General features: G+C 35.2%; 1 protein-coding gene across 1 annotated transcript; it reads right to left on the bottom strand.

The window, feature by feature from the left end:
* Positions 1-1,268: 1,268 nt before the first annotated feature.
* On the bottom strand, positions 1,269-27,752 carry LOC132737156 (serine--tRNA ligase, cytoplasmic-like). Its single transcript, XM_060724408.1, has 11 exons — positions 27,524-27,752; positions 24,440-24,510; positions 23,895-23,978; positions 23,035-23,193; positions 22,279-22,419; positions 21,130-21,285; positions 20,395-20,616; positions 19,767-19,896; positions 12,659-12,816; positions 9,708-9,837; positions 1,269-3,853 (listed from the first exon to the last, which is right to left on the bottom strand). The coding sequence occupies exons 1-11, from the start codon at positions 27,657-27,659 to the stop codon at positions 3,714-3,716; spliced, it is 1,527 nt and encodes a 508-aa protein (XP_060580391.1). The 5' UTR covers positions 27,660-27,752; the 3' UTR covers positions 1,269-3,713.

Below are 27,752 nucleotides of genomic sequence, written 5' to 3'. Positions count from 1 at the left end.
TTTTGGGTCTTTAAAAGAAGGTATTTTAAGTTTTTACTATATGTACATATAGTGAAAATCAGTGACCCCCGGGGCGGGGCCGATTTTGACCCCAGGGCTATAATTTGAACAATCTTGGTAAGGGTCTACCAGACAATGCCTAATGTAAAATATCTAAGCTCTAGGCCTTTTGGGTCTTTACAAGAAGGTATTTTAAGTTTTTACTATATGTACATATAGTGAAAATCAATAACCCCCGGTGCGGGGCTGATTTTGACCCCAGGGCTATAATTGGAACAATCTTGGTAAGGTCTACCAGACAATGCCTTGTGCAAAATATCTAAGCTCTGGGCCTTTTGGTTCTTTACAATAAGATATTTTTAGTTTTTACTATATGTACATATAGTGAAAATCAATGACCCCCGGGCGGGGCCGATTTTGACCCCAGGGCTATAATTTGAACAATCTTGGTAGAGGTCTACCAGACAATGCCTTATGCAAAATATCTAAGCTCTACGCCTTTTGGGTCTTTACAAGAAGATTTTTTAAATTTATTGTTATAATTCCTTTTGGTTGCCATGGCAACCAGATTTCTGCACGGAATGAAATTCTTTGAATAACTTTCTTCACCCAAGGATCAATCCTGCCAAGTTTGGTTGAAATTGGACTAGTGGTTTTTCACAAGAAGATTTTTTAAGTTCACTATATAATCTATATAACACACACACACACAAACAAACAAACGCACACACACACAAATAGGTGAATCGCTATATGCCACCGCATCGCAGATGCTGCGGTGGCATAAAAAGCTAGGTAGATGATTATCAAATGTTTTAACATTATTATTTTTTGTTGGTTTGTAAGTCACACCAAAACGATTACAGTCATATGGCAACTTTCCAGCTATACTGTAATAAAACCTCCTGTCCCCCTCCATGCATTATTTTAGACCCTTATGGGCACCTGTGGTCTTACCATCAAACATTTATGTTGAAATGGAATTAAACAACAGCCTGGTCCACACTCCTTAATAATGTTGATTTCAGTCAATAACTTCTACCTTATTCTGTGGACATAACTTTTTGTTCTAAAAATAAAGTAATTTATAAGAAAACAAAAAAAATCAGTTTAGAAAATATCACATATACATAAAACAAAAAATTAAAACTTAATTCTGAAAGCCAAAACATCAGTAATCATTTAAGAATCTGGTTACAAAAATGAAAACTGTCAATAATTAAGACCACACTCTTGATATTAGGGAATTAATGTCACCAAAAAAAAAAAATCAAAATTTCCTTTTTAATAAAAAGTAAACAGAAAATGAATTCAATATCGTATTACAGTTCATCATTTACACCTTAGACCTAGAGGAATACGAAATTTCAAAGACAATATTATTTACAAAAGAGTTTGTAAAATTGGTTTCTAAAATAGATAAAATGATCATGTTAGCATCTTCTTCATTGGTACCAAGATATTTCTATTTTCCTGCAAATATACATGAAATATTAATCTTTATTGTTTTACTTCATAATGATTAAGTGTTGCATCTTGCCTTTTTAAGTACAGAGTTATTGAAATTCAAGTCAATTGCTTAAGACAATAACCTCTAACTTTCTAAGTCAATCTGCCATGTTCGTAGGTGGGCTTAGGCCACTCTTAAAAAATTATCTGTTTGCTATTGCCGGCCGACCCACCGAAAATGCCCCGACTCAAAAGTTTTTTTCAGCTTAAAAAAATCAGATTTTTTTTTATTTCCGCCAAATCAGCCAGGGCATTCGACCTAAAAAATTCCCTCGAAAACAATAATAAAATCGGAGGAAAATCACACATTTAATATGTAAAGTAACGAGTGATAATTCATGAGGGCATTCTGTGCATTACTATTTAAAGTATTTACATAAATAGCGACCAACCAGGGAAGGATATTTTCCTTACGTCACGCAGTACTGCATGCGCGCGGCAATTAAGTTGAATTAACTAATAATAGAACGTATCAAAACGGGATTAAAAATAATGTTTGTTCAATTAATGAATATTTGTAAAGCATTTATATGGTCACTAGTTTACCATGTGGTAATTTTAATGTGCTTTGGAGTACATGTTCGTTTGTTGATGACTGCCGACACAGATTAAATACTTAGCCCATGCAATGAAACATTTCTGGTAGCAGCGGGGATTCTGTCATAAAATTGACCGAAAAAATAAATTTTTGGAAGCTGTGGTCCTTTCATATGCATTGTTGCTTTGATAGCAGACACAAGTATTGCACAATATCTTCAAGATCGTAAAAATGTAAATAAAATATCACAATCAAAATCACAAATATACATACGTCTAATTAAACTCCATGTCAAAATGAACTTCCGATTAATAATATGTCAATAATATTGACACAATAAATATCCAACATTTTTTTTTACTTGAGCAATAATTAAACATGTGTAATCATTCCTTGACAAAAAGAAATGACAGTTTTTTTCTGATATATAAAAATGAGGTGGAAGTCAATTGAGTGTCGGCACTTCTTTGATGATTCGGCAACAACTACAGGTGTGTAAACATCAAAGATTCACAGATTCTTCAGAAGAGCCGACCAGTCATTTGTCAGAGGTCATTTCGTGTGTAAATTTTGTATTTATTATTTAACAATGGAAACATTATATTCCTTTTATTTATGGATGCTACTTTTTGCGCGAGTGTTTTTGTGTCTTTTAGCGCTATGGAATTTCAACAATCGGCGATAATTTTCGGTAACTAACAATGAAATATTTTAACATTTTTAAAACAGGGGTGCAAATATCCGCCATTCAGAAATTATAGGAGACAAATCTTGCGTGTGTTATTTTTTACAGACGTGTAATAAATTGAGTAATGATCACCCGATAAAACGATATGTCCTGGTGATCCACTATAATTTTTCCAGTTCGTACGGGAATATTTACGCAGGAGAAGTTTATCACATCGGTAATTTGACCATGCTTGAATTTATGTCCACATAGTCATTTTTTTTATTTCATGTTATGATTACTAGTGAACATGTTTTTTATTGTTTTTTGACAGTCTTTTACATGTAAGTTTTGCCGTCGCCGATGATGATAGTGTACGTAGTCCAAATTTCCACAATCTGCTACAACGTACTAAGCGTATTAACTTACGTTCAGTAAAAATCATATAACAAAAAAAAAAAAAAAGCCTACCTACCGACCCACTCCTTATAACTCTGGGTCGGCAATAGCAAACATATATATTATTAAGGATGGCCTTATGAATGTAAATCAACACTGTATCATCACTGACCTGGAACCAGAGTGCATGAATATATTAAAATTTTAAAGAATTTATTCTTAATTTGAAATTCAGCTTGCCCTGTCTCACATTCTTATAACAGGTGCCAGAATCATGTGCCAGAATCATTTTGCATTATCATACAATGAAAATCTGATACTAAATTTATTCTTATATACACTTATTAGTAGAGTCAAATCTAAGTCTCTTAATTTTTTTTAAATATCTAAAAAACAAAAAAGTTTAAACAATCAAAACAAAAAGTCAAGAACCTATACCGTTACTTTCTAAGAAAGTCTGTTTAAACTGCAAAACTTCAAAAACTGCTGTGTATTATTGATATACTTCATAGTTCCACTATATCTCTTCACAAACATTAAAAGTCTGTCATCACACTGTAAAGGTTGTGATATAAAATCATTAAATGATTGGTCATGGTTTTAATTGTCACCTATTGCCATCTTGTCCATTTTCTCAGCTACGTCCTTCGGTTTGTCTTTCTTCCCACTTTTCTTTTGTTTCTTAACTTCCTGCTCATCAATGGGAGCCGCTTTTACAAATGGAATCTTTTCCTTGTATTCTAAAAGTACACCAAGAATATGGTTTTTAATATATATATATACATGTGTACTTGTTTGCATGCTGTATTCTATAATAAATGTTGCTTTAATTAAGAAGCACCTCTCTAGATTCTGGCAAATGTTCATTAAACTTTTTGGATTGTTTTAATAAAGAAAACTTTTTAATGAGTATATTAAATGTATCAAAGCTATCCAAAGGAGATTATTATCCACACTTCTAAAATAAGAAACACGCAATTCTAAAAATAGTAACACACAATTCTTTAAATAGTAACGCGTGATTCTATAAATAGTAACGCGCAATTCTATAAATAGTAACATGCAATTCAGTAAATAGTAACGCGCAATTCTAACAAGAGGGCCATGATGGCCCTGAGGTCGCTCACCTGTATATATGCCCCCGAAGCAGGGCCAGTTTAAACCCCAGGGCTTTTATTTGAACAAACTTGGAATTAAGACACCCATTAGAAGATGTTTCATGATGTTAAGTTTTTGCTATACACATATAAGGAAAAACAATGACCTTCTCCGCCCCCCCCCCCCCCCCCCCCCCCCCCCGGCAGAGTTAATTTTAACCCAAGGGCTTTTATTTGAACAAAACTTGGTAGAAACCCATAAGAAGATGTTTCATGCTAAACATCTAAGCTCTAGCACATTGGGTTTTTTTAAAAGAAGATTTTTAAAGTTTTTACTATACATATATAGTTAAAAACAATGACACCCCTGGGGCGGGGCCAGTTTTGACCCCAGGGCTTTTATTTGAACAAACTTTGTAGACACTTAATAGAAGATGTTTCATGCTTTATATCTAAACTCTAGCTATTTGGGTTTTTTCAAAGAAGATTTTTTTAAGTTTTTGCTATACACATATAAGGAAATCAATGACCCCAGGGACGGGGCCAATTTCGACCCCAGGGCCTTTATTTGAACAAACTTTGTAGACACTCACTAGAAGATGTTTCATGCTTAATATCTAAACTCTAGCTATTTGGGATTTTTTTTCAAAGAAGGTTTTTTAAGTTTTTGCTATACACATATAAGGAAAATCAATGACCCCCGGGGCGGGCCAATTTTGACCCCAGGGCTTTTATTTGAACAAACTTAGTAGACACCCATTAGCTATTTTGACCCATGTTTCATGCTAAATATCTTAGCTCTAGCTCTTTGAGTTCTTTAAAAGAAGATTTTTTAAGTTTTTACTATATGCATATAGGGAAAAATCAATGACCCCCCTGGTGCGGGGCCAATTTTGACCCCAGGGCTTTTATTTGAACAAACTTGGTAGACACTCACTAGAAGATGTTTCATGCTAAATATCCTAGCTCTAGCTCTTTTGGTTCTGTAAAAGAAGATTTTTTAAGTTTTTACTATATGCATATAGGGAAAATCAATGACCCCCTGGGGCGGGGCCAATTTTGACCCCAGGGCTTTTATTTGAACAAATTTGGTAGACACTCATTAGAAGATGTTTCATGCCAAATATCTAAGCTCTAGCTCTTTCGGTTCTTTAAAAGAAGATTTTTTAAGTTTTTACTATATGCATATAGGGAAAATCAATGACCCCCTGGGGAGGGGCCAATTTTGACCCAAGGGCTTTTATTTGAACAAACTTGGTAGACACTCATTATAAGATGTTTCATGCCAAATATCTAAGCTCTAGCTCTTTGGGTTCTTTAAAATGCAGATATTTAAAGTTTTTTCTTTCGGTTGCCATGGCAACCAGAGTTCTGCATGGAATTAAATTCTTTGAACAATTTTTAAAGGTGACCACCAAAGGAACATTCCTGTGAAGTTTGGATGAAATTGGCATAGTGGTTTAGGAGGAGATAAAATTTGAAACAAAGTTTACGGACGGACGACGGACGGCGCCGGACGAAAAGCGATCACAAAAGCTCACCCTGTCACTTTGTGAAATTCTATAAATAGTAACACGCAATTCTAAAAATAGAAACACGCAATTCCAAAAACAGAAACACCCAATTCTAAAAATAGAAACATGCAATTCCAAAAATAGTAACACGCAATTCTATAACTAGAAACACGCAATTCTAAAAATAGAAACACGCAATTCTAAAACCAGAAACACGCATTTCTAAAAATAGAAACACGCAATTCTTAAAATAGAAACACGCAATTCTATAAATAGTAACATGCCATTCTAAAAATAGAAACATGCAATTCTAAAAATAGAAACACGCAATTCTAAAAATAGAAACACGCAATTCTTAAAATAGAAACACGCAATTCTAAAAATAGAAACACGCAATTCTAAAAATAGAAACAAGCAATTCTAAACAAGAGGGCCATGATGGCCCTGAAGTCGCTCACCTGTATATAGGCCCCCGTAGTTGGCTAGTTTAAACCCCAGGGCTTTTATTTGAACAAACTTGGTAGACACCCATTAGAAGATGTTTCATGCTAAACATCTAAGGTCTAGCTGGTCAAGGTTTTTCTTTACACATATAGTTAAAAACAATGACACACCTGGGGCAGGGCCAGTTTGAACCCCAAGGGCTTTTATTTGAACAATCTTTGTAGACACTTACTAGAAAATATTTCATGCTTAATATCTGAACTCTAGTTATTCGGATTTTTTGAAGAAGATTTTTAAGGTTTTTGCTATACACATATAAGGAAAATCAATGACCCCAGGGTGGGGCAATTTTGACTTACTAGAAGATGTTTCATGCTTAATATCTAAACGCTAGCTATTTGGGGTTTTTTCAAAGAAGATTTTTAAGTTTTTGCTATATCACATATAAGGGAAAATAAATGTCCCCTGGGGCTGGGCCAATTTTGACCCAGGGCTTTTATTTGAACAAACTTTGTAGACACTCACTAGAAGATGCTTCGTGCTTAATATCTAAACTCTAGCTATTTGAGTTTTTTCAAAAAAGATTTTTTAAGTTTTTGTTATACACATATAAGGAAAATGAATGACCCCCGAGGAGGGGCCAATTTTGACCCAAGGCTTTTATTTGAACAAACTTGGGTAGACACTCACTAGAAGATGTTTCATGCTTAGTATCTAAACTCTAGCTATTTGGGTTTTTTTTTCAAAGAAGATTTTTTAAGTTTTTGCTATACACACATATAAGGAAAATCAATGACCCCCAGGGCGGGGCCAATTTTGACCCAGGGCTCTTATTTGAACAAACTTGGTAGACATCCATTAGAACATGTTTCATGCTAAATATCTTAGCTCTAGCTCTATGGGTTCTTTAAAAAAGATTTTTTAAGTTATTACTTATACGCATATATGGAAAATCAATGACCCCCAGGGCGGGGGCCAATTATGACCTCAGGGCTTTAATTTGAACAAACTTGGTAGACACCCATTAGAAGATGTTTTCATGCTAAATTTCTTAGCTCTAGCTCTTTGGGTTCTTTAAAAGAAGATTTTTTTAAGGTTTTACTATATTGCATATAGGGAAAATCAATGACCCCCTGGGGCGGGCCAATTTTGACCCCAGGGCTTTTATTTGAACAAACTTGGTAGACACTCACTAGAAGATGTTTCATGCCAAATATCTAAGCTCTAGCTCTTTGGGTTTTTTAGAAGAAGATATTTAAAGTTTTTTCTTTTGGTTGCCATGGCAACAAGAGTTCTGCATGGAATTAAATTCTTTGAACAGTTTTCAAAGGTGACCACCAAAGGAACATTCCTGTGAAGTTTGGATGAAATTGGCTTAGTGGTTTATGAGGAGATGTCATTTAAAGTAAAAGTTTACGGACGACGGACAGACGCCGGACGGACGGACGCAGGACAAAAAGCAATCACAAAAGCTCACCCTGTCACTTTGTGACAGGTGAGCTAAAAAAGGGTTGTTGTGGCCAAGTATGAAGACAATACACCAAGAACTAAAAAAGTTATGATCCAGGTACAAGTTTGTGGACGGCAACCACAACGGCAACGTTGCCGCGACTATAACAATACCTCTACTTTATTTTCAAAACAAGGGTGCCATAGTCACAAAATACGCCCGTTTACGAAAGCTTTAGATGGAGATGGGGGCATTATGGATAAGTGTTATCTAGCAAGCAAGTTTTTATTCTTGGCACTGTGTTGTTAAATGAACCTTAAAACAAATCAGTAGGGAAGATATGCACAGGATGTGTGACCTTGACCTTGGTCGCAGGGACCTGAATTTTATGCACGGCACTCAGCCTCACAATGATGAACATTTGTGCCAAATTATATTGAAATCCCTCTATGCATGTAGAAGTTTTGCTCCAGACAAGCGTTTTTCTATAGCTCTAACTGTGACCTTCATCTTTGACCTAGAGACTTGGTTCATGTGCAGGGCACTACGTCTCATGGTGGTGAACAATTCTATAAAGTAACATTAAAATTCCTCCATGCATGTAGAAAATATGCTCCGGACAACATCTGGATATTTAATCATCTCCAGTGACCTTGACCTTGCAAATATTAACCTAAATTAAATGTGTCACACCTGTAGTCATGATAGTTACCATTTGTGCTACAATCCATCAATAAATGATGACTAAATGGTCCCTATACACATCTTCAAATTTTTACCTGAACTTTGACCTCTATGTGCAACCTTGACTTTGGTTGCAGGGATCTGAATTTTGCGTGCGACACTCAGCCTCACAATGGTGAACATTTGTGCCAACTTATATTGAAATCCCCCTATGAATGTAGAAGTTTTGCTCCGGACAAGCGTTTTTCAATGAGCTCGAAGTGTGACCTTGACCTTTGACCTGGAGACCTGGATCATGCATGGAGCAATACATATCATGGTGGTGAACATTTCATTAAAATATTATAAAAATTCTTCCATACATGTAGGAGATATGCTCCAGACAAAATCTGGACATTCACCATCTTTAGTGACCTTGACCTTGCATATATTGACCTACAGTACATGTGTCACAGCCGTAGTCATGATAATGACCATTTGTGTTACAATCCCTCAATAAATGATGATTAAATCGTCCCTATACACATCTTCATATTTTTATCTAAACTTTGACCTCTATGTGTTACCTTGACCTTGGCTGCAGGGACCTGAATTTTGTGCGCGACACTCCGCCTCACAATGGTGAACATTTGTGCCAAGTTATATTGAAATCCCTCTATGCATGTGGAAGTTTTGCTCCGGACAAGCGTTTTTCAATTAGCTCTAAGTGTGACCTTGACCTTTGACCTAGAGACCTAGTTCATGTGCGTGACATGGCTTCTCATAATGGTGAACATTTCTATGAAATTTCATTAAAATCCCTCCATGCGTGTAGGAGATATGCTCCGGACAAAATATGGATATTTCATCATCTTTAGTGACCTTGACCTTGTATATATTGACCTAAATTATATGTATCACAGCCATAGTCTTGATAATGACCATTTGTGTTACAATCCCTCAATAAATGATGACTAAATGGTCCATATACACATCTTCATATTTTTATCTGAACTTTGACCTCTATGTGTGACCTTGACCTTGGCCGCAAGGACCTGAATCTTGCGCGACACTCCGCCTCACAATGGTGAACATTTGTGCCAAGTAATATTGAAAATCCCTCTATACATGTGGAAAGTTTTGCTCCGGACAAGCATTTTTCAATGAGCTCTAAGTGTGACCTTGACCTTTGACCTAGAGACCTGGTTCATGTGCGCGACACTGCTCCTCATAGTGGTGAACATTTCTATGAAGTTTCATTAAAATCCCTCCATACATGTAGGAGATATGCTCCGGACAAAATTGGACGCCGCCAGCCCGCCAGGGGCGTTCCCATAATACGTCCCGTTTTTCAAACGGGTGTATAAAAAGTAGAGCTAAAAACCAACATGATATTTTAATACATGTAATTTAATTGTCAACATACGTGATGGCATAAGGTCACGTAGAACTTCCGGCACTATCACGCCATCTTCAACTTGGTAGTTCTCCAGGATTGCACATATGGCCCTAGTTGTGGCACACATTGTGGCATTTAACATGTGTACATACTCTACCTGTTCACAAAATAAAAAAAAGTTTTAACAATGATTTGCAACAACATCTCTCAAAATAAAGCCTACATAAATAAAAATGCTTCAACAAACCAAAACATATACAGGCTAACAGTTTCCATATTTCAATAGCTACCAATAACTTAACCCATTACTTCATGAGCATTTTGTGAAAAATGGCTGTTTTCATTGAAAAGTCTCCCGTTACAAGTTCAAAATTGCTATAATACTATAAAAACTGCTTCAACACTAATCAAATTGGCACAAATGTTGACTGCACCATTGCCCTGCAACAACATGCTCAGGCTTAAATTTTCTGTTACCATGGCAACGAGGGGACATCTCAAAATTGCCCAAAAATCACTATTTTGCGTTGATTTTTTCCATCAAAATTGATTTCAAAGTGCTGCAACTTCTCAATGGATTGAGATAGAGTCAAATGCTTTTCAGCGTTGGGTTACACGTTACCTTATGATCAATCTGGGGTCATTTACAGCCTCTCACAGGTCCAAAATTTTCTTGGCGATGAGGGGGGACTCCGCCCCCTTCAAACCCCCCCAAACAGAAGGGGGCACATCCCCCTTCTGGCAACCCCCTGATGTATCTTTTGGTTGGGGGGTCGCGCCGAAAAAGAGGTTCACTTTTTTTTTAACAAACATTTCTCAAACAAAAACAAGTGTTTGGGGCCTAAATAAGGCATTTTTTTCATCATTTGAGACAACAAAAAGGGGGGGGGGTGAAAAAGGCGTTAAAAGGCGTGTATATGAAGTAATGGTTAACAGAAAATAATGAAAATACTTGAAATTACCCTTAATCGCGTTTTTCATGTTTAAACATGGTCTGTCATTATAAATTTGAAGAAAAATTGTTGTTTTGTAGATTTTTTTATTTTTTTCATTAACCCATTACTTCATGAGCATATTGTGAAAAATGGCTGTTTTCATTGAAAAAGTCTCCCGTTACAAGTTCAAATTGCTATAATACTATAAAAACTGCTTCAACACTAATCAAACTTGGCACAAATGTTGACTGCACCATTGCCCTTGCAACAACATGCTCAGGCTTAAATTTTCTGTTACCATGGCAACGAGGGGACATCTCAAAATTGCCCAAAAAATCACTATTTTGCGTTGATTTTTTCCATCAAAATTGATTTCAAAGTGCTGCAACTTCTCAATGGATTGAGATAGAGTCAAATGCTTTTCAGCGTGGGTTACACGTTACCTTATGATCAATCTGGGTCATTTACAGCCTCTCACAGGTCCAAAATTTTTCTTGGCGATGAGGGGGACTCCACCCCCCTTCAAACCCCCCCAAACAGAAGGGGGCACATCCCCCTTTCTGGCAACCCCCTGATGTATCTTTTGGTTGGGGGGTCGCGCCGAAAAAGAGGTCACTTTTTTTAACAACATTTCTCAAACAAAAACAAGTGTTTGGGGCCTAAATAAGGCATTTTTTCATCATTTGAGACAACAAAAAGGGGGGGGTGAAAAAGGCGTTAAAAGGCGTGTATATGAAGTAATGGGTTAACAGAAAATGATGAAAATACTTGAAATTACCCTTAATCGCGTTTTTTCATGTTTAAACATGGTCTGTCATATAAATTTGAAGAAAAATTGTTGTTTTGTAGATTTTTTATTTTTTTCATTAACCCATTACTTCATGAGCATATTGTGAAAAATGGGCTGTTTTTCATTGAAAAGTCTCCCGTTACAAGTTCAAATTGCTATAATACTATAAAAACTGCTTCAACACTAATCAAACTTGGCACAAATGTTGACTGCACCATTGCCCTTGCAACAACATGCTCAGGCTTAAATTTTCTGTTACCATGGCAACGAGGGGACATCTCAAAATTGCCAAAAATCACTATTTTGCGTTGATTTTTTCCATCAAAATTGATTTCAAAGTGCTGCAACTTCTCAATGGATTGAGATAGAGTCAAATGCTTTTCAGCGTGGGTTACACGTTACCTTATGATCAATCTGGGGTCATTTACAGCCTCTCACAGGTCCAAAATTTTCTTGGCGATGAGGGGGACTCCGCCCCCCTTCAAACCCCCCCAAACAGAAGGGGGCACAACCTCTTCTGGCAACCCCCTGATGTATCTTTTGGTTGGGGGGTCGCGCCGAAAAAGAGGTCACTTTTTTTAACAACATTTCTCAAACAAAAACAAGTGTTTGGGGCCTAAATAAGGCATTTTTTTCATCATTTGAGACAACAAAAAGGGGGGGGGTGAAAAAGGCGTTAAAAGGCGTGTATATGAAGTAATAGGTTAAATTATGACAACCAAGAACTTGTCACAGACAATGCAACAGTCCCCTACCATTACAATGTTGTTGATTTTCTACCTCAACCAATATCAATATTAACATTTGACATAAAGAATTTGTCTAAGAATGCCTTTTGAAGGCCAGCACATAACAAGGAAGTAATAATGAACAAGGAAGTAATAATACAAGTGCATTTTTTAAGAATATTAACATAATTCTTAGATATAGGTGAATAAATGTTAACTTTTTTCCTTCTCATAGGATTTGAGATGTATGTCAAATCTCATTGTTCTTGCTATATCCATAACTATAGCAATATAAAATCATTTCCATAGCAAGTATCATCAACCTACCTTTTTTACTTTTTAAGTTATGGCAAGATCCAGATTTTTTTACACGACACGAATGACCATGGTTTGGATTACAACTGGTTTAACTGGTAGGGGACTAACAATACCTTCAACCAAAATTGATTAATACACTAAAACAATTTCTGCTTGAATACTAAAATCTTACAGAAAAAAAATCAAATATTTAAAAGTAAGATATACCTCCTGATTCATCTTTTTGGTTTGGCCATATCTGACCTTTAACCTTCTTGCCTGGTAGTCGAGACAATTTGAGCAGGAAACCAACTCTCTGAATGCCCCTGATCCAGGGAACCAGGCCTCAAGATCCAGTTTCTTAGCAGCAGCATTGTTCAGAGCGCCTAAAAATAGATTTTTAAGAGGAAAAATTATAACTGAAGACAGTATACACTACCTTAATTGCTACCATAACCATTTTATTAATTATTTTTTAAGGGGCCTCCGTGGCCGAATTGTTAAGGTCGCTGACTAGAGATCACAGGTCCCTCACCGCTGTAGGTTTGATCCTCACTCGGGTCGAAATCTTTCATGTGAGGAAGCCATCCAGCTAGCTGGCTTACGGGAGGTCGGTGGTTTTACCCAGGTACCCGCGCATGCCTGAAATAATGCCCAGAGGGGCACCTGGGGTCTTCCTCCACCAACAAGAGGGCCATGATGGCCCTGAAGTCGCTCACCTGTATATAGGCCCCCGGAGCGGGGCCAGTTTAAACCCCAGGGCTTTTATTTGAACAAACTTGGTAGACACCCATTAGAAGATATTTCATGCTTAACATCTAAGGTCTAGCTGGTCAAGTTTTTTTCTTTACACATATAGTTAAAAACAATGACACACCTGGGGCAGGGCCAGTTTTGACCCAAGGGCTTTTATTTGAACAATCTTTGTAGACACTTACTAGAAAATGTTTCATGCTTAATATCTAAACTCTAGCTATTCGGGTTTTTTCAAAGAAGACTTTTAAGTTTTTGCTATACACATATAAGGAAAATCAATGTCAGCCCGGGCGGGGCCAATTTTGACCCCAGGGCTTTTATTTGAACAAACTTGGTAGACATCCATTAGAACATGTTTCATGCCAAATATCTAAGCTCTAGCTCTTTGGGTTTTTTAGAAGAAGATTTTTTAAGTTTTTACTATATGCATATAGGGAAAATCAATGACCCCCTGGGGCGGGGCCAATTTTGACCCCAGGGCTTTTATTTGAACAATCTTGGTAGACACTCATTAGAAGATGTTTCATGCTTAATATCTTAGCTCTAGCTCTTTGGGTTCTTTAAAAGAAGATTTTTTTAAGTTTTTACTATATGCATATAGGGAAAATCAATGACCCCCTGGGGCGGGGCCAATTTTGACCCCAGGGCTTTTATTTGAACAAACTTGGTAGACACCCATTAGAAGATGTTTCATGCTAAATATCTTAGCTCTAGCTTTTTGGGTTCTTTAAAAGAAATTTTTTTAAGTTTTTACTATATGCATATAGGGAAAATCAATGACCCCCAGGGGCGGGGCCAATTTTGACCCCAGGGCTTTTATTTGAACAAACTTGGTAGACATCCATTAGAACATGTTTCATGCCAAATATCTAAGCTCTAGCTCTTTGGGTTTTTTAGAAGAAGATTTTTTAAGTTTTTACTATATGCATATAGGGAAAATCAATGACCCCCTGGGGCGGGGCCAATTTTAATCCCCAGGGCTTTTATTTGAACAAGCTTGGTAGACACTCATTAGAAGATGTTTCATGCTTAATATCTTAGCTCTAGCTCTTTGGGTTCTTTAAAAGAAGATTTTTTTAAGTTTTTACTATATGCATATAGGGAAAATCAATGACCCCCTGGGGCGGGGCCAATTTTGACCCCAGGGATTTTATTTGAACAATCTTGGTAGACACTCACTAGAAGATGTTTCATGCCAAATATCTAAGCTCTAGCTCTTTGGGTTTTCTAAAAGAAGATGTTTAAAGTTTTTTCTTTTGGTTGTCATGGCAACCAGAGTTCTGCATGGAATGGAATTCTTTGAACAACTTTGTTAAGGCTTCACACAAGGAACATCCCAAGTTTCATTATGATCTGCCTTATGGTTTCAGAGGAGATGTCGTTTGAAAAGTTTGAACGGACAACGTACGAGGGACGACGCACAACGGACGAAGAGTGATCCTAATAGCTCACCCTGAGCATATGCTCAGGTGAGCTAATAAAAGCTGGAAAAAAATTGATGACAAAATCTCGGCGGGACACTCTAGGATGGCCGGACTTGAGTGTACGGTCGCCCATATGGGCTTTCCGGCGGCGACCTTAAATAAACGCATTAAAAAAAAAAACAAGAGGGCCATGATGGCTCTAGATCGCTCACCTGAATTATCAAACTCATCCAAACAATTACCTAGACAAGCATTCTGACCAAGTCTCATGACAGGTGAGTCAAAAATGTGACCACTACAGTGTTAACAAGGATTATCCATATTTGAGCAGTGCGACCTAGTTTTTTACCCAGGTGACACATATTCAAACTTGACCTAGAAATCATCAAAACAAACTTTCAGACCAATTTCCAGGATACTTGGATCAAAACAGTAGCAACTAGAGTGTTAACAAGATTTTTCTATTTTTAGCTCCGGTGACCTAGTTTCACATGCCATTTCGAACTCATCCAAGCAATTACCTAGACAAGCATTCTGACCAAGTTTGATGATAATGGAGTCGAAAATGTGACCACTAGAATGTTAACAAGGTTTTTCCATATTTGGGCGGTGTGACCTAGTTTTTCATCCAAGATGACCCATGTTCAATCTTGACTTAGAAATCATCAAAACAAACTTTCAGACCAATTAACAGAATATTTGGATCACAACAGTAGCCACTAGAGTGTTAACAAGATTTTTCTATTTTTAGCTCCTGTGACCTAGTTTTTCATCCGAGATGTCCCATGTTCGATTTATTCCCAGCAATGACCTAGACAAGTTTCCTGACCAAGTTTCATGACAATTGAGTCAAAATTGTGACCACTAGAGTGTTAACAAGGTTTTTCTATTTTTAGCTCCTGTGACCTAGTTTTTCATCCGAGATGACCCATGTTCGAACTCATCCGAGTTATTACCTAGACAAGCATCTTGATCAAGTTTGATGATGATTGATGCAAAAATGTGACCGCTAAAGTGTTTACAAGGTTTTTCTATTTTTAGCTCCGGTGACCTACTTTTTCATCCGAGATGACCCATGTTCGAACTCATCCAAGCTATCAACTAGATAAGCATCCTGACCAAGTTTGATGATGATTGATGCAAAAATGTGACCACTAGAGTGTTAACAAGGTTTTTCTATTTATAGCTCCGGTGACCTAGTTTTTCATCCGAGATGACCCATATTCGAACTCATCCGAGCTATTATCTAAACAAGCATCCTGACAAAGTTTGATGATGATTGGGTCAAAAATGCGACCACTAGAGTGGTCACAAGGTTTTTCTATTTTTAGCATCTGTGACCTAGTTTTTCATCAGAGATGACCCATGTTCGAACTCATCCAAGCAATTGACTAGACAAGCATTCTGACCAAGTTTGATGATGATTGGTTCAAAAACGTGACCACTAGAGTGTTCACAAGGTTTTTCTATTTATAGCTCCTGTGACCTACTTTTTCATCCGAGATGACCCATGTTCGAACTCATCCGAGCTATCACCTAGACAAACATCCTGACCAAGTTTGATGAAGATTGGGTCAAAAATGTGACCTCTAGAGTGTTCACAAGGTTTTTCTATTTTTAGCTCTTGTGACCTAGTTTTTCATCTGAGATGACCCATGTTCGAACTCATCCGAGCTTTCAACTAGATAAGCATCCTGACCAAGTTTGATGATGATTGAGGCAAAAATGCGACCGCTAGAGTGTTCACAAGCAATTGTGGACGGCCGGACGGACGACGGACGACGGACATTCATCTATCCTAAAAGCTCACCCTGAGCAAGCTCAGGTGAGCTAAAAATTATTGCTTACTAGATGGGATGCATACCTGCACAACTGACTGTACAATATATACCCCAACAAGACTGATTGGTATATCACATTATTTATTTGATTTACTGATTTTTTGTAGTTTGCTTAACTTCATTTAATGTTTCTATAACAAAACATGTTATGTACTTTATATACATCCACAAGATCAATAACTTCCAAAATGGTTTAGTAAATCCCAATATTTATATAGAAAAGCCCCAGGCAAATTCACAATAATTAAACAACTGCAGTTTTGGCAAGTAACAGGTTAATGAAACTTATTAGAATTCAAAATAATACTGTGAGTTACTTAAAAGTAAATGTGGTTCTGGATATAATATACCACCCAACTGTGGAAACTGTATAGGATTTACTGGAAACTTGCCAATCAAGCTTTTGAAACTGGGCAGAACTTTTTTTTAATTTCAATCTTTTGAAATCCTGAATAAACTCAAAATTAAAATTCAAATAGGCTATTACAGGTATTAATTTACACAAAAAATCTTAGTTGTATGATCCCCAATTTCAGAATACTGAACTTTGAGAATACTAAAATGATCTCTGAACCAAAATCTGAAAAATATAGCATGTTTCAAGGTCAGTTCAGGCACAACTTTACAAAACTATACTCTTATATTTAACAAACAGTGCAATGTCACAAATATTCCAAGGGCATTTTACATAAAGCTAGTAAACAACTTATTGTATTTGCGACTATATTATCATACACTTTTAAACAATACACTGTGCAATATGATATGATAGTGCATGTAAAAATCAATATTTACCTTAAATCTTAAAAACATAAAATGCTTTAGCCTTGAAATATAGAACTTTGGACTTTTTAGTATGTGCAAACTAGCAGGTTGAAATATTGTTTATTTACGTACTTGTTCAGTCTACTTTGTATACCAGGGAAAATCAATTTCAGTGTAAGAATGGAAAAACCTGTGTCATTATTGCAAAATATTATACTTTACCAATCCCCGTTCTTAAACAATAAACAAAACAACCTGTTAACATTATTATCCTTGATTTATGATACCAGATTATTCTGTAATCCAGCAGAACATTTTCCTCAAATGCAGAGCAAAACAGTCCTTTTTTTCTAAATATAAACCAGAGATCCTCTTAGCACCACACAAGGAGACAAATTTATGCATATTTTTTAGCTAATAAATATAATATATACAAATAATAAGTGATAACTGTCATTTTGCAATGAAAGGAATGCACTTTTCAGTCCCTATGTAACATGTTTTCTTGTTTCTATCGTGACTTTCTATTCCTAGAACATAAACATAGCTTCAGACTAGTCTATATCCTGCTTAAACTATATTATTAATTGTTATTGACATTACAAGGATTTTATATCCAGTGTCACTTTGACCTTGACCTAATAACCTCAATACATTCAATAGGGGTCATCTACTTGCCACTGGGATTGTCCCTAATAAGCTAAAAAGTTAATAAGTGTAACAAACTCAATTAACTGTTAAAAATCTGGAAACAAAGTGATCCCTCGGAAGCATTAATCACAACAAAATAACATAAGAATTGTAGACTCGGTTTGATTGAGTCTGTACATGAGGGATGATGAATACATGCAACATCCTTCACGCCCCCTAGAACCTGCTTCAGCGGTACTCAATTCTCAACACTTAATAGTGATGGCATCAATGATCCTGAAAGACCAGAAAAATATAACAACACTGAAGTGAAGTACGTGGATTTTACAAGTGTCATTAAGACTTTGACCTTATGACCCCTAAATCAATAAGTTATCTACTAGCCATGGGTTATTAAACTTAGGCGTTTTCCTCCTCAAGTTATTAATTGGACATGGATTTTACAAAAAAATGTCAATGTGAACCAAAATCTGAAAAATATAGCATGTTTCAAGGTCAGTTCAGGCACAACTTTACAAAACTATACTCTTATATTTAACAAACAGTGCAATGTCACAAGTATACCAGGGAAAATCAATTTCAGCATAAGAATGGAAAAACCTGTGTCATTATTGCAAAGTATTATACTTTACCAATCCCCGTTCTTAAACAATAAACAAAACAACCTGTTAACATTATTATCCTTGATTTATGATACCAGATTATTCTGTAATCCAGCGGAACATTTTCCTCAAATGCAGAGCAAAACAGTCCTTTTTTTCTAAATATAAACCAGTGATCCTCTTAGCACCACACAAGGAGACAAACTTATGCATATTTTTTTAGCTAATAAATATAATATATACAAATAATAAGTGATAACTGTCATTTTGCAATGAAAGGAATGCACTTTTCAGTCCCTATGTAACATGTTTTCTTGTTTCTATCGTGACTTTCTATTCCTAGAACATAAACATAGCTTCAGACTAGTCTATATCCTGCTTAAACTATATTATTAATTGTTATTGACATTACAAGGATTTTACATCCAGTGTCACTTTGACCTTGACCTAATAACCTCAATACATTCAATAGGGGTCATCTACTTGCCACTGGGAATGTCCATAATAAGCTAAAAAGTTAATTAGTGTAACAAACTCAAATAACTGTTAAAAATCTGGAAACAATGTGATCCCTCGGAAGCATTAATCACAACAAAATAACATAAGAATTGCAGACTCGGTTTGATTGAGTCTGTACATGAGGGATGATGAATACGTGCAACATCCCTCACGCCCCCAAGCACCATCTTGAGAGGTACTCAATTCTCAACACTTAATAGTGCTGGCATCAGTGATCCCGAAAGACCAGAAAAATATAACAACACTGAAGTGAAGTATGTGGATTTTACAAGTGTCATTAAGACTTTGACCTTATGACCCCTAAATCAATAAGTTATCTACTAGCCATGGGTTATTAAACTTAGGCGTTTTCCTCCTCAAGTTATTAATTGGACATGGATTTTACAAAAAAATGTCAATGTGACCTTAACCTTTGACTTAATGACCTCAAAACTATTACAGGTCATCCTCTAGCCATGGCAATGTCCCCTTTAAGTTAAATAAACTTAAGCATAATACTTCTTAAGTCATTGATTGGACAAGCATTTTACAGAGTCACTGTGACCTTGAACTTTGACCAAATTACCTCAATACAGGTTATCTACTGGCAATGTTCCTACCAAGTTACATAAACCAGGGTTTATACCTTTTCAAGACACCGATCAAGCAAAACTAACATGACATCCCACCCTTTCACAGTATGCTCTCCCTCCACTTTTTAATTGGGACCTTTAAAAATTGGTGCACAAAGAGTTGAATCATCTTTCATCTACCAAAAAGACCCAAGAAATGAGTTTACCCGAAACTATGTTGACTATTCTATAAGGTATTCCAAGCTGCTTGTTGAATTCCTCAGCATTTGTGATCATTTCTGTCATCATTTCCCATGATTTGTTGTCATGAGGGGAGGTCAGTACAAACTGTTCAACCTGCAAGGGGAATTAACTCTTCATTAAATATAAACTTCTTCTATTACTATCCTTGAAAAAATGTTAAGAACTGCAACCTATTCATAACATCATTCTGTAAGTGAGTGAACAATAAAGCACCCACAGAAAGTCAAAGTAATAAACTAAAACATAAAGGCATGATAACAATCTTTACAAAAATAATTTTTGTTATTTTCACAGTAGTTTTTCTCTCTTAGTTGGGAAGAGGCCTTAGCCTCTTGATTTTGGTAAAATTGCTTATTTGTAAGGTAAAAAAGGTGGGGAAAGTTCAGATCTCTAGAAAAACTGCATGATTTTTAAAGAAAATTCCAATGGGAATAAAGGACTCTGTTATATAAGGTGACACTGTTTTATGTAGAAATGTTTTTTTTATAATAGTTAAGAGTCACACATTTCTTTAGCTATAGGTTCATCAACAATACTCAACAGTCCCTTGAAAAAATACATTTTAAACATATTTCACAAATAAAATCTTACTTTTTCAAACTGATGGACTCTGAAGATGCCACGAGTATCCCTACCATGGGATCCTACTTCTTGTCTGAAGCAAGTCGAGTAACCACAGTATTTAATGGGCAAGGTTTCTGTAGGAACCCATTCATCACGATGGTAGGCGGCAATAGGTTGTTCCGATGTTGCTATCAAGTACTTCTCATCTACACTACCATCTTCCTGCTTTTCACTTCCTTTACCTATGACCTAGAAACAAAATTTCAATAATTTTGTTCAGGCTAAGATGAAAATAAGAATACGCACCAAAATTTGATTTATCCACATGCTAAAATGAAGCATTGATTGCCACTAAAGACAAAACTACAAAAAAGTACCGCTCTTCTTTATATTTTGGATAAAATTTAATATTTTTGTGTGACCACACAAGATTCTGGAAAGGAGTCCGAAAAATAATAGGTCTATTAAATAAAACTTTTAGCCATTGGTTTTTCTCACTTAAAAGGGAAGAGGCATTACCCTCTTGAATAAGGGGGAAATTATCATTAAAATTGCTAATAGTGAAGTAATAAGAAAGATGGGGTAATTTTCAATTTTTTTTAGGGAAATGGCATGATTTTAAAGAAAATTTTACCTGGAGAGAGGCCTCTGTTAAATAAGGAGGAAAATCACTGTTAGCACTAATATCATAATATGAATGAAATGATTTCTGTTTTGTTTTTAATATGAAGACGTACTTGTGTTACAGAGCAAATGTATTACCTTATACAGTTCCTCGTCAAACTGTGAGAGTTGAGCCACCTCTTGCATCACCTCTTTCCTCATAAAGAAAGGTGTATACAGGGGGGTGTAACCTTTCTCGTTTAATAACCGCATTGCTAGGTTGATCAGTGCTTGCTCTAAAAACACAGCTGGTCCCTGAAATATAGTGAAACTGAAGGTTTTGTTTGATTGGGTTTTACATCACACCGACACAGTATGGGTCATTTGGCGACATTCCAGCTTTAATGGTGGAGGAAGACCTCAGGTGCCCTTCCGTGCATTATTTCCGGCACGAGCAGGCACCTGAGTAGAACCACTGGCGTTCCGTAAGCTTGTTTGATAGCTTCCTCACAAGTTCCTGTCGGGGAATCGAACCCACAGCGGTGAGGGGCAAGTGGTTTAAAGTCAACGGCCTTAACCACTCTGCCACAGACAAAACTGAAGGTAAAGAATAAAGTAAACTCCTATGTGATACTGTACACATAGACATTCATGTTCACTGTAAGAAAATGAAACAGTACAAGCTCTGTAGAGCTACACCTTTGGGAGTAAACGATTATGTTGACGAGAGGTATTACACTAGGGAGGCTAAATTTATTGTCCAGTCTTGTTTTGAGAAAATTGCAACTGTTGTTGTAAAGAGGAAATTGCTCTAGAGAGGGTCGCTCTGTGGAGTTTACACTGTATTCTCAATAATGAATACAGGTGTATGTTTCTATTATATGACTATAGTGAACATTTTAATGTTTTAAATTGAAAAAGATCACCCTGCTTGTTATATCTTGCCTTATGTTTATGTAAAATATATATTAAAAAAATCTTTTTTAATCTATTAGAATATCAAACAAACGTACAGTAACACATATGACAATATTGGTAAATGTAAGCATATTTGTATAAATAACAGCACAGTTTTATAAAACACAGATGTCTATGTCCAAAATATGTTAGAAAATACTAAAAGCAATCTTTTCACAAATTCTTTAAACTTCACTTTTAAAATCCAGGTCATTTCAGGGTCAAGGTCAAATTTCATTTCCAAGGTCAATATAGAACACTTCACACCCCTGGAAACATGATGTGGCCAAGTATGTCTATGAAGCTTGTAGCTTATGTCAAAATATGTAGGATATCAATTACTAACAGTACCTTGAGATAGTAGCCTCTACCACCTGCTACACTGGATCCTCTAGTATCATCTACCCCATCTATCATCACTATCAGGTCAACATGAGAATATTTCTTTTTACTTTCACAATCTCCTGATGTCCTCTCAATTCCATTCTCATCCTAGAGGTCAAAGTTCAACCATTTTTAATATCATGCATGAAATAAGATATCATATAAGGTAATAATTCATACTAATAACTTCAATCAGCTTCAATTAAGCCTGAAAAAAATTTCTGACATTTTCTATACCTTTTAAACTATTTAAATATTGGGTCTTTCAAAAGGTGACAGAAAACCATACAAGTCTTAGCAATATCATTTAACACTGTTAAGGCCAATTTCAGTGTATTCCTACCATGTTGTGCTAGTGGCCATAATTATAACACGATGTCCGTAGATAGTGGGTCTATATGTTAACTGATCACTGTTGAAATTTGCATTGAGCACTGAAACATTCTATTTTTATCATAATGCACATAACATTTACTGGGCTTAAGCTGTTAGTGACTCAATTTTCCATCAATGAGACAATTGAATATTTGACTCATTGTTGTAGAACAATCGTAATGGAGAAATTTTGTCACACCAAAGGATCAAACCACCAACCCCTGGATTACAAATCGGATGCTCTCAATATTGACTTAAGTGGGTGGAGAAAATTATGGAATACCAGGGATGCAGTCTTTGACAAAATGATTTTAAAAGAAGATGAACCACAGAATGTTAATAATTCACCTCATCATTTGAGACAATGCACGACTCGTGGAGAATGTTGCCCATTTCTTTGAGAGACTCGTTTCTCTCTGACTCGTGTTTGGTGAGATCAGAATCATTCTGCTTTGTCTGATCGTCAATATACACTCGTAACTTCTTGATCTGTGTCACTGTGAGAGACTGAAATAACAAATATAATATGGTCAATGAAAATTGTGCATAGAAAATGAACAGAACAAAATTGAATTCAAATTTATAATGATTGCCTTTGCTGTAAGGTATTGTCAAATCAAGACTATAAAAGTGATTATTCAGGGTTTTTCTTTTTTAAAGTAAGGCAACAGATGTGCCAGTGAAAACAACCGATTTAGCCAAGGGTCAAGAGGGATACTATAATCTACAGGCTGAAAATACAACCAATTTTAACAGCATTTCAATTGATAACATAGTTTGCCAATCTGTTAATAATGAAAACCTTGTGTGACATGCAATTTACAAGCTAGATAAAAGTAGATAGACCACGTAACAAGGAAGATTACAAATTTATATATATACATGAAATGATATGAAATAAAAAAGTTTAAGTGAATTAACTGTATTTATCAAACTATCTACGATTATGTAGAAAACTAACATGTATAAACCAACTGAAATACATTTTGTATCATAAATCATAATGTTTACATAACAAAAAAACAAATGTTTGAAGTGTGAAATTATTTCTTTGAATGGTTAAAAAAAAGGAGTCAAAAGTATTTTCAGTGTCAACAATCTAAAGATAAAAATGTAGCCAAACTATTTTGTAAAACAGTTTAAAGAAAAGTCATAAAATATTGAATTTAAAAGAACGAATGCATTAAAAACGATTTTATAAATCTTACAGCTAATTTTTCCTGATTGACAGATTCGAGATCTTCTTGCAGACCTTCGGGCAATGTCTCATCCTCGCCTACTGGTTCCTTCTTCTGTAAAACATAACATATTATACATGTAAATGATCGACCATGAATCAAGAAATTTAGAATCAGGGTTTCCCATTAAGTTCCAAAATTTGGAAGTCAGAGACTGCAAAATATCTGACATTGGAAACGTTACATTTTGGAAGTCAAAAGTCAAAATTAAGGAGTAAATTACTATTTCTGATGTGTATCTTTGATTTGAATCATTATCAAACCTACTGAAAATAGATGTGAAATATTTTGTTCTGAAACATTTTATTCTATTGACATGTACAGTATTCATGTTATTAAATTACAAGTATATCAAAATCCTTTGCAACATATCTTTCAAGAAACCATTAGGTTATGAATACAACAAAATTTTATTGTTTTCTAATTTTTTATAACAAATATTTCATCAGATAAAGCTTTATATAAGTTAATGTTATCAGCAATCAGGTGAATTTCAAGTATATACATGTACACACCTTCATCTTCTCTCCAATAGCCTTGCTGCACACATTTTTCAACTTGTTTAACAGATCAGCCCTGTATCTACCTAAAATTAATAGTTTAACACAAAATTACAAACTAATTGTTGTCATACAAATAGCAAACCATTAGGGTTTAATCAAACACAGTGTTCTAAACAAAAATACACAAAAAACCAAATTTTTACCTACAAAGTCAATGTGACCATTGATATGTTGATCCAAAAATCATTACTGGTCAAGAACAATGCACCTATGCAGTTTGAGGGCCATGGCCCATGGGTTGTCAAGTTATTAATCGGAAACTGCTAACACCTTCAAGGTCAATATGACCTTGACCTTTGACCCCTTAACCCTAAAAACAATAAGGGTCATTTACTGGTCATGAGCAATCCCCATGCCATGTTTGAAGTTCCTAGATATAAATGTTAAGTTATTGATCGGAAACCGTTTTACCTACAAGGTCAATATTACCTTGACCTTGATCCCAATACCAAGCTTGAAGCTCTAAGGCCTAAGCGTTTTTTATTTTTTGATCAGAAACCTGTTTTTACCTACAAGGTCAATATGACCTTGACCTTTGACCCCTTAACTAAAATCAATAGGGGTCATTTACTGGTCATGAGCAATCCCCATACCATGTTTGAAGTTCCTAGACAGAAATGTTCAGTTATTGATCGGAAACCGTTTTACCTACAAGGTCAATATTACCTTGACCTTGATCCCCATACCAAGTTTGAAGGACTTTTCTAGGCCTAAGCGTTATTTATTCATTGATCAGAAACCTGTTTTTACCTACAAAATCAATATGACCTTGACCTTTGACCCCTTGACCCAAAATCAATAGCGGTCATCTTCTGGTCATGAATGATCCCCATACCAAGTTTGAAGTTCCTAGGCCTAAGCGTTCTTTAGTTATCTATGAGAAACCATTTTGTCTACGGATCGACGGATACCCCCACTTCTTTGAAAGGGGGCAAAAAAAAAGTGTTTTTTTTTCTCCTTTTTTTTTTTTTACTTTAATATGTCTGTCTAGTCACACTTGTTGTTTTGTCCAAGTATGAATCATTTCCATATTAAAATAAATGAAAAAGTTAAGAAAATATAAGCAAAATTCAATCATCTGACCTTGAAGGTCAAGGTCATTTAAAGGTCAATGTTATATCTAGATTATTAAACATGTCTGTTTGGCCACAAGTGTTGTTTTGTCCATGTATAAATCAAATCAGTACATACTGTACATAACAAAATTATGACAACTTCACCAAAATTCAGTAATATGATCAATGTCAGTTCAACTTCAAGGTCTTGTCCAAAAGGTTGTTTTGTCAAAGTATTCTAAACAGCAATTAAAACAAATAATAACAAAATATCAAATGAGGCTAAAGAATATTATTTCTCAACACTCGATAACATGAGTCACCAAGGCTTAAACTGCATTCATTGTCAAAGATAAAAGATCCCAGATATTTGTGAAACTTTAAACAGACGTCTTATATAGGTTTTTTGCACTAGATTGATTTTCCAAAACCATTATCTATTTAATATTCATATACTGCACACATGCATGCAGGAAAGAAAATGATAACAGCATTAAATCATAAAATAATAGAATAGTTAAATGAACCACACAGACGACACTAACGAGTGGGTCATGACAATAGCTCTGCTTTTTCTTCGAATAATTGGAGGTAATCAAGCATTTTAAATGACAACAGGTAATAAATAAGATAATGTAGTAAACCACAATAAACTCAATGATCCATTATCTAATCTGAACTGGAAACTATTGTATGTTTATTTAACACAATACTGCATTATAAAATAGTTTCCGAAATGCAATAACGCATTATAAAATTGTTTTATATGAGGTTTATTTTTTGTAGACATTTTTAAGACAATTTGTAATCAAGGTATTATAATTATGAATTTTCTATTATTCGCATCAATTATTGTTGCACAACAATATCAAGTTTATTAAATTGATTAGCACATGTATACTTCTATTTTGTTTTTTTTAAGTTCAATACATTTTTAAGATTATTTGTAATCTAAGGATTTTAATGATAAATTGTCTATTTTTTTTGCAACAGTATTAAATTTATTAAATTGACTAACACTTACTTGGCTAAGTTCAACAAACTAAAGCCTTCCTTTGAATATATTGAGAGAAGACAAATTTATGTTCATGTTTAGACCACCATATCTAATACCTAGGGCCTTTTTATTTACAGGGACAATCAGGGCACTCATTTAATGAATGTTGGTGCTCCCAAAGACATATATAGTTTTTCCCTATAAAAATTCCACCATTATTTTTTTTCTAGGTTTCACTTTCTTATAGTTAGACGTGTACCTGCCAAAAGAAGAGACCTATAATAAAATATCCGATCAAAATTACTTTTTTGCAAAACTAAGTACTTTTGTATAGAAATAATGCAAATAAATGGTGATTAAATCATCATTTTAATTATTTTTAAAAATAAATATCAATTTCTGATATTAGGTATGTCTACAACCTGCAATTTTATTGTAAAAGTCTATTAATACGCTATAATTCATATTTAAAAAGTCACTTTCGCTCACTTTCGTCAAAAACGGTGAGATTGATTTGGAGATTAAGGCACAGTCGGAGCGCGGCGCTAAAAGCACCTGGGGAAAGGCCTGTTCCAGCGTATATTCAAATTAAAAAAGTAAAGTTAAATAGCAACATTGAAACATGGTTTTGATAGACAGGTACCTAATTTTGTTCTATCAAAGTTTTGTACTCGTCTGTAGACATATATTTTTTTTATTTGTTAAAAAGTGCGATTTGGGGCCGGAAACTGCTAGGAAACCAGTAATTGAGTAAATCTTCTTAATTTTTTTTTTATTATTAAAATTTTACTTAAATCTATCTTCAAAAACATGTTTAAAAATTACCTTTGCAGAGTTAAAAGAAATATTACACAATTAAATAAAGTAGATATTTCATTCAAAGAAGCAGAGACACTGTTTTATATGTCTCTGATTGAAGATTTCCTCATATTGCATCATATTTCCGAAAGTTAAACTGTCCGAATAATTGCAACTTTTACTTACATTTTCTCCATTGAGTGTCATGTTCCACGACTTTATCAACTAACGTGACGTCTTTAAATCGTTTTGCTTGATTTTGTCTAATTTTTTCAGGATCTCCTCCTTTATCCGACCGGAATAATTCAATATCTAACACCATTTTCAATTAATCTTGTATCCGACAAGCCGGTTGCACAAAAAAACGTGTGATTGAATATGTGGCGACTTCAATAGCCTTAAAGGCTCCATGGTA

The sequence above is a fragment of the Ruditapes philippinarum genome, unplaced genomic scaffold (genome assembly GCF_026571515.1).
Source record: "Ruditapes philippinarum isolate M1 unplaced genomic scaffold, ASM2657151v2 ctg3240_1_1_1_1, whole genome shotgun sequence".
Classification (NCBI taxonomy): Eukaryota; Metazoa; Mollusca; class Bivalvia; order Venerida; family Veneridae; genus Ruditapes; species Ruditapes philippinarum.
Note: the sequence above shows the minus strand (reverse complement) of the source record. Positions and strands in the feature narration are given on the sequence as shown.

What these genes read in the sequence shown, in the direction of transcription:
- LOC132737156 (XM_060724408.1), bottom strand. Translation starts at nt 27,659, where the DNA reads ATGGTGTTAGATATTGAATTATTCCGGTCGGATAAAGGAGGAGATCCT. An exon ending in AATAGTCAACATAGTTTCGG is followed by an intron (nt 12,817 to 19,766) that starts GTAAACTCATTT and finishes ATCTATTTTTAG; the next exon opens with GCGCTCTGAACAATGCTGCT. An exon ending in CCAAAAAGATGAATCAGGAG is followed by an intron (nt 9,838 to 12,658) that starts GTATATCTTACT and finishes TTTTGTGAACAG; the next exon opens with GTAGAGTATGTACACATGTT.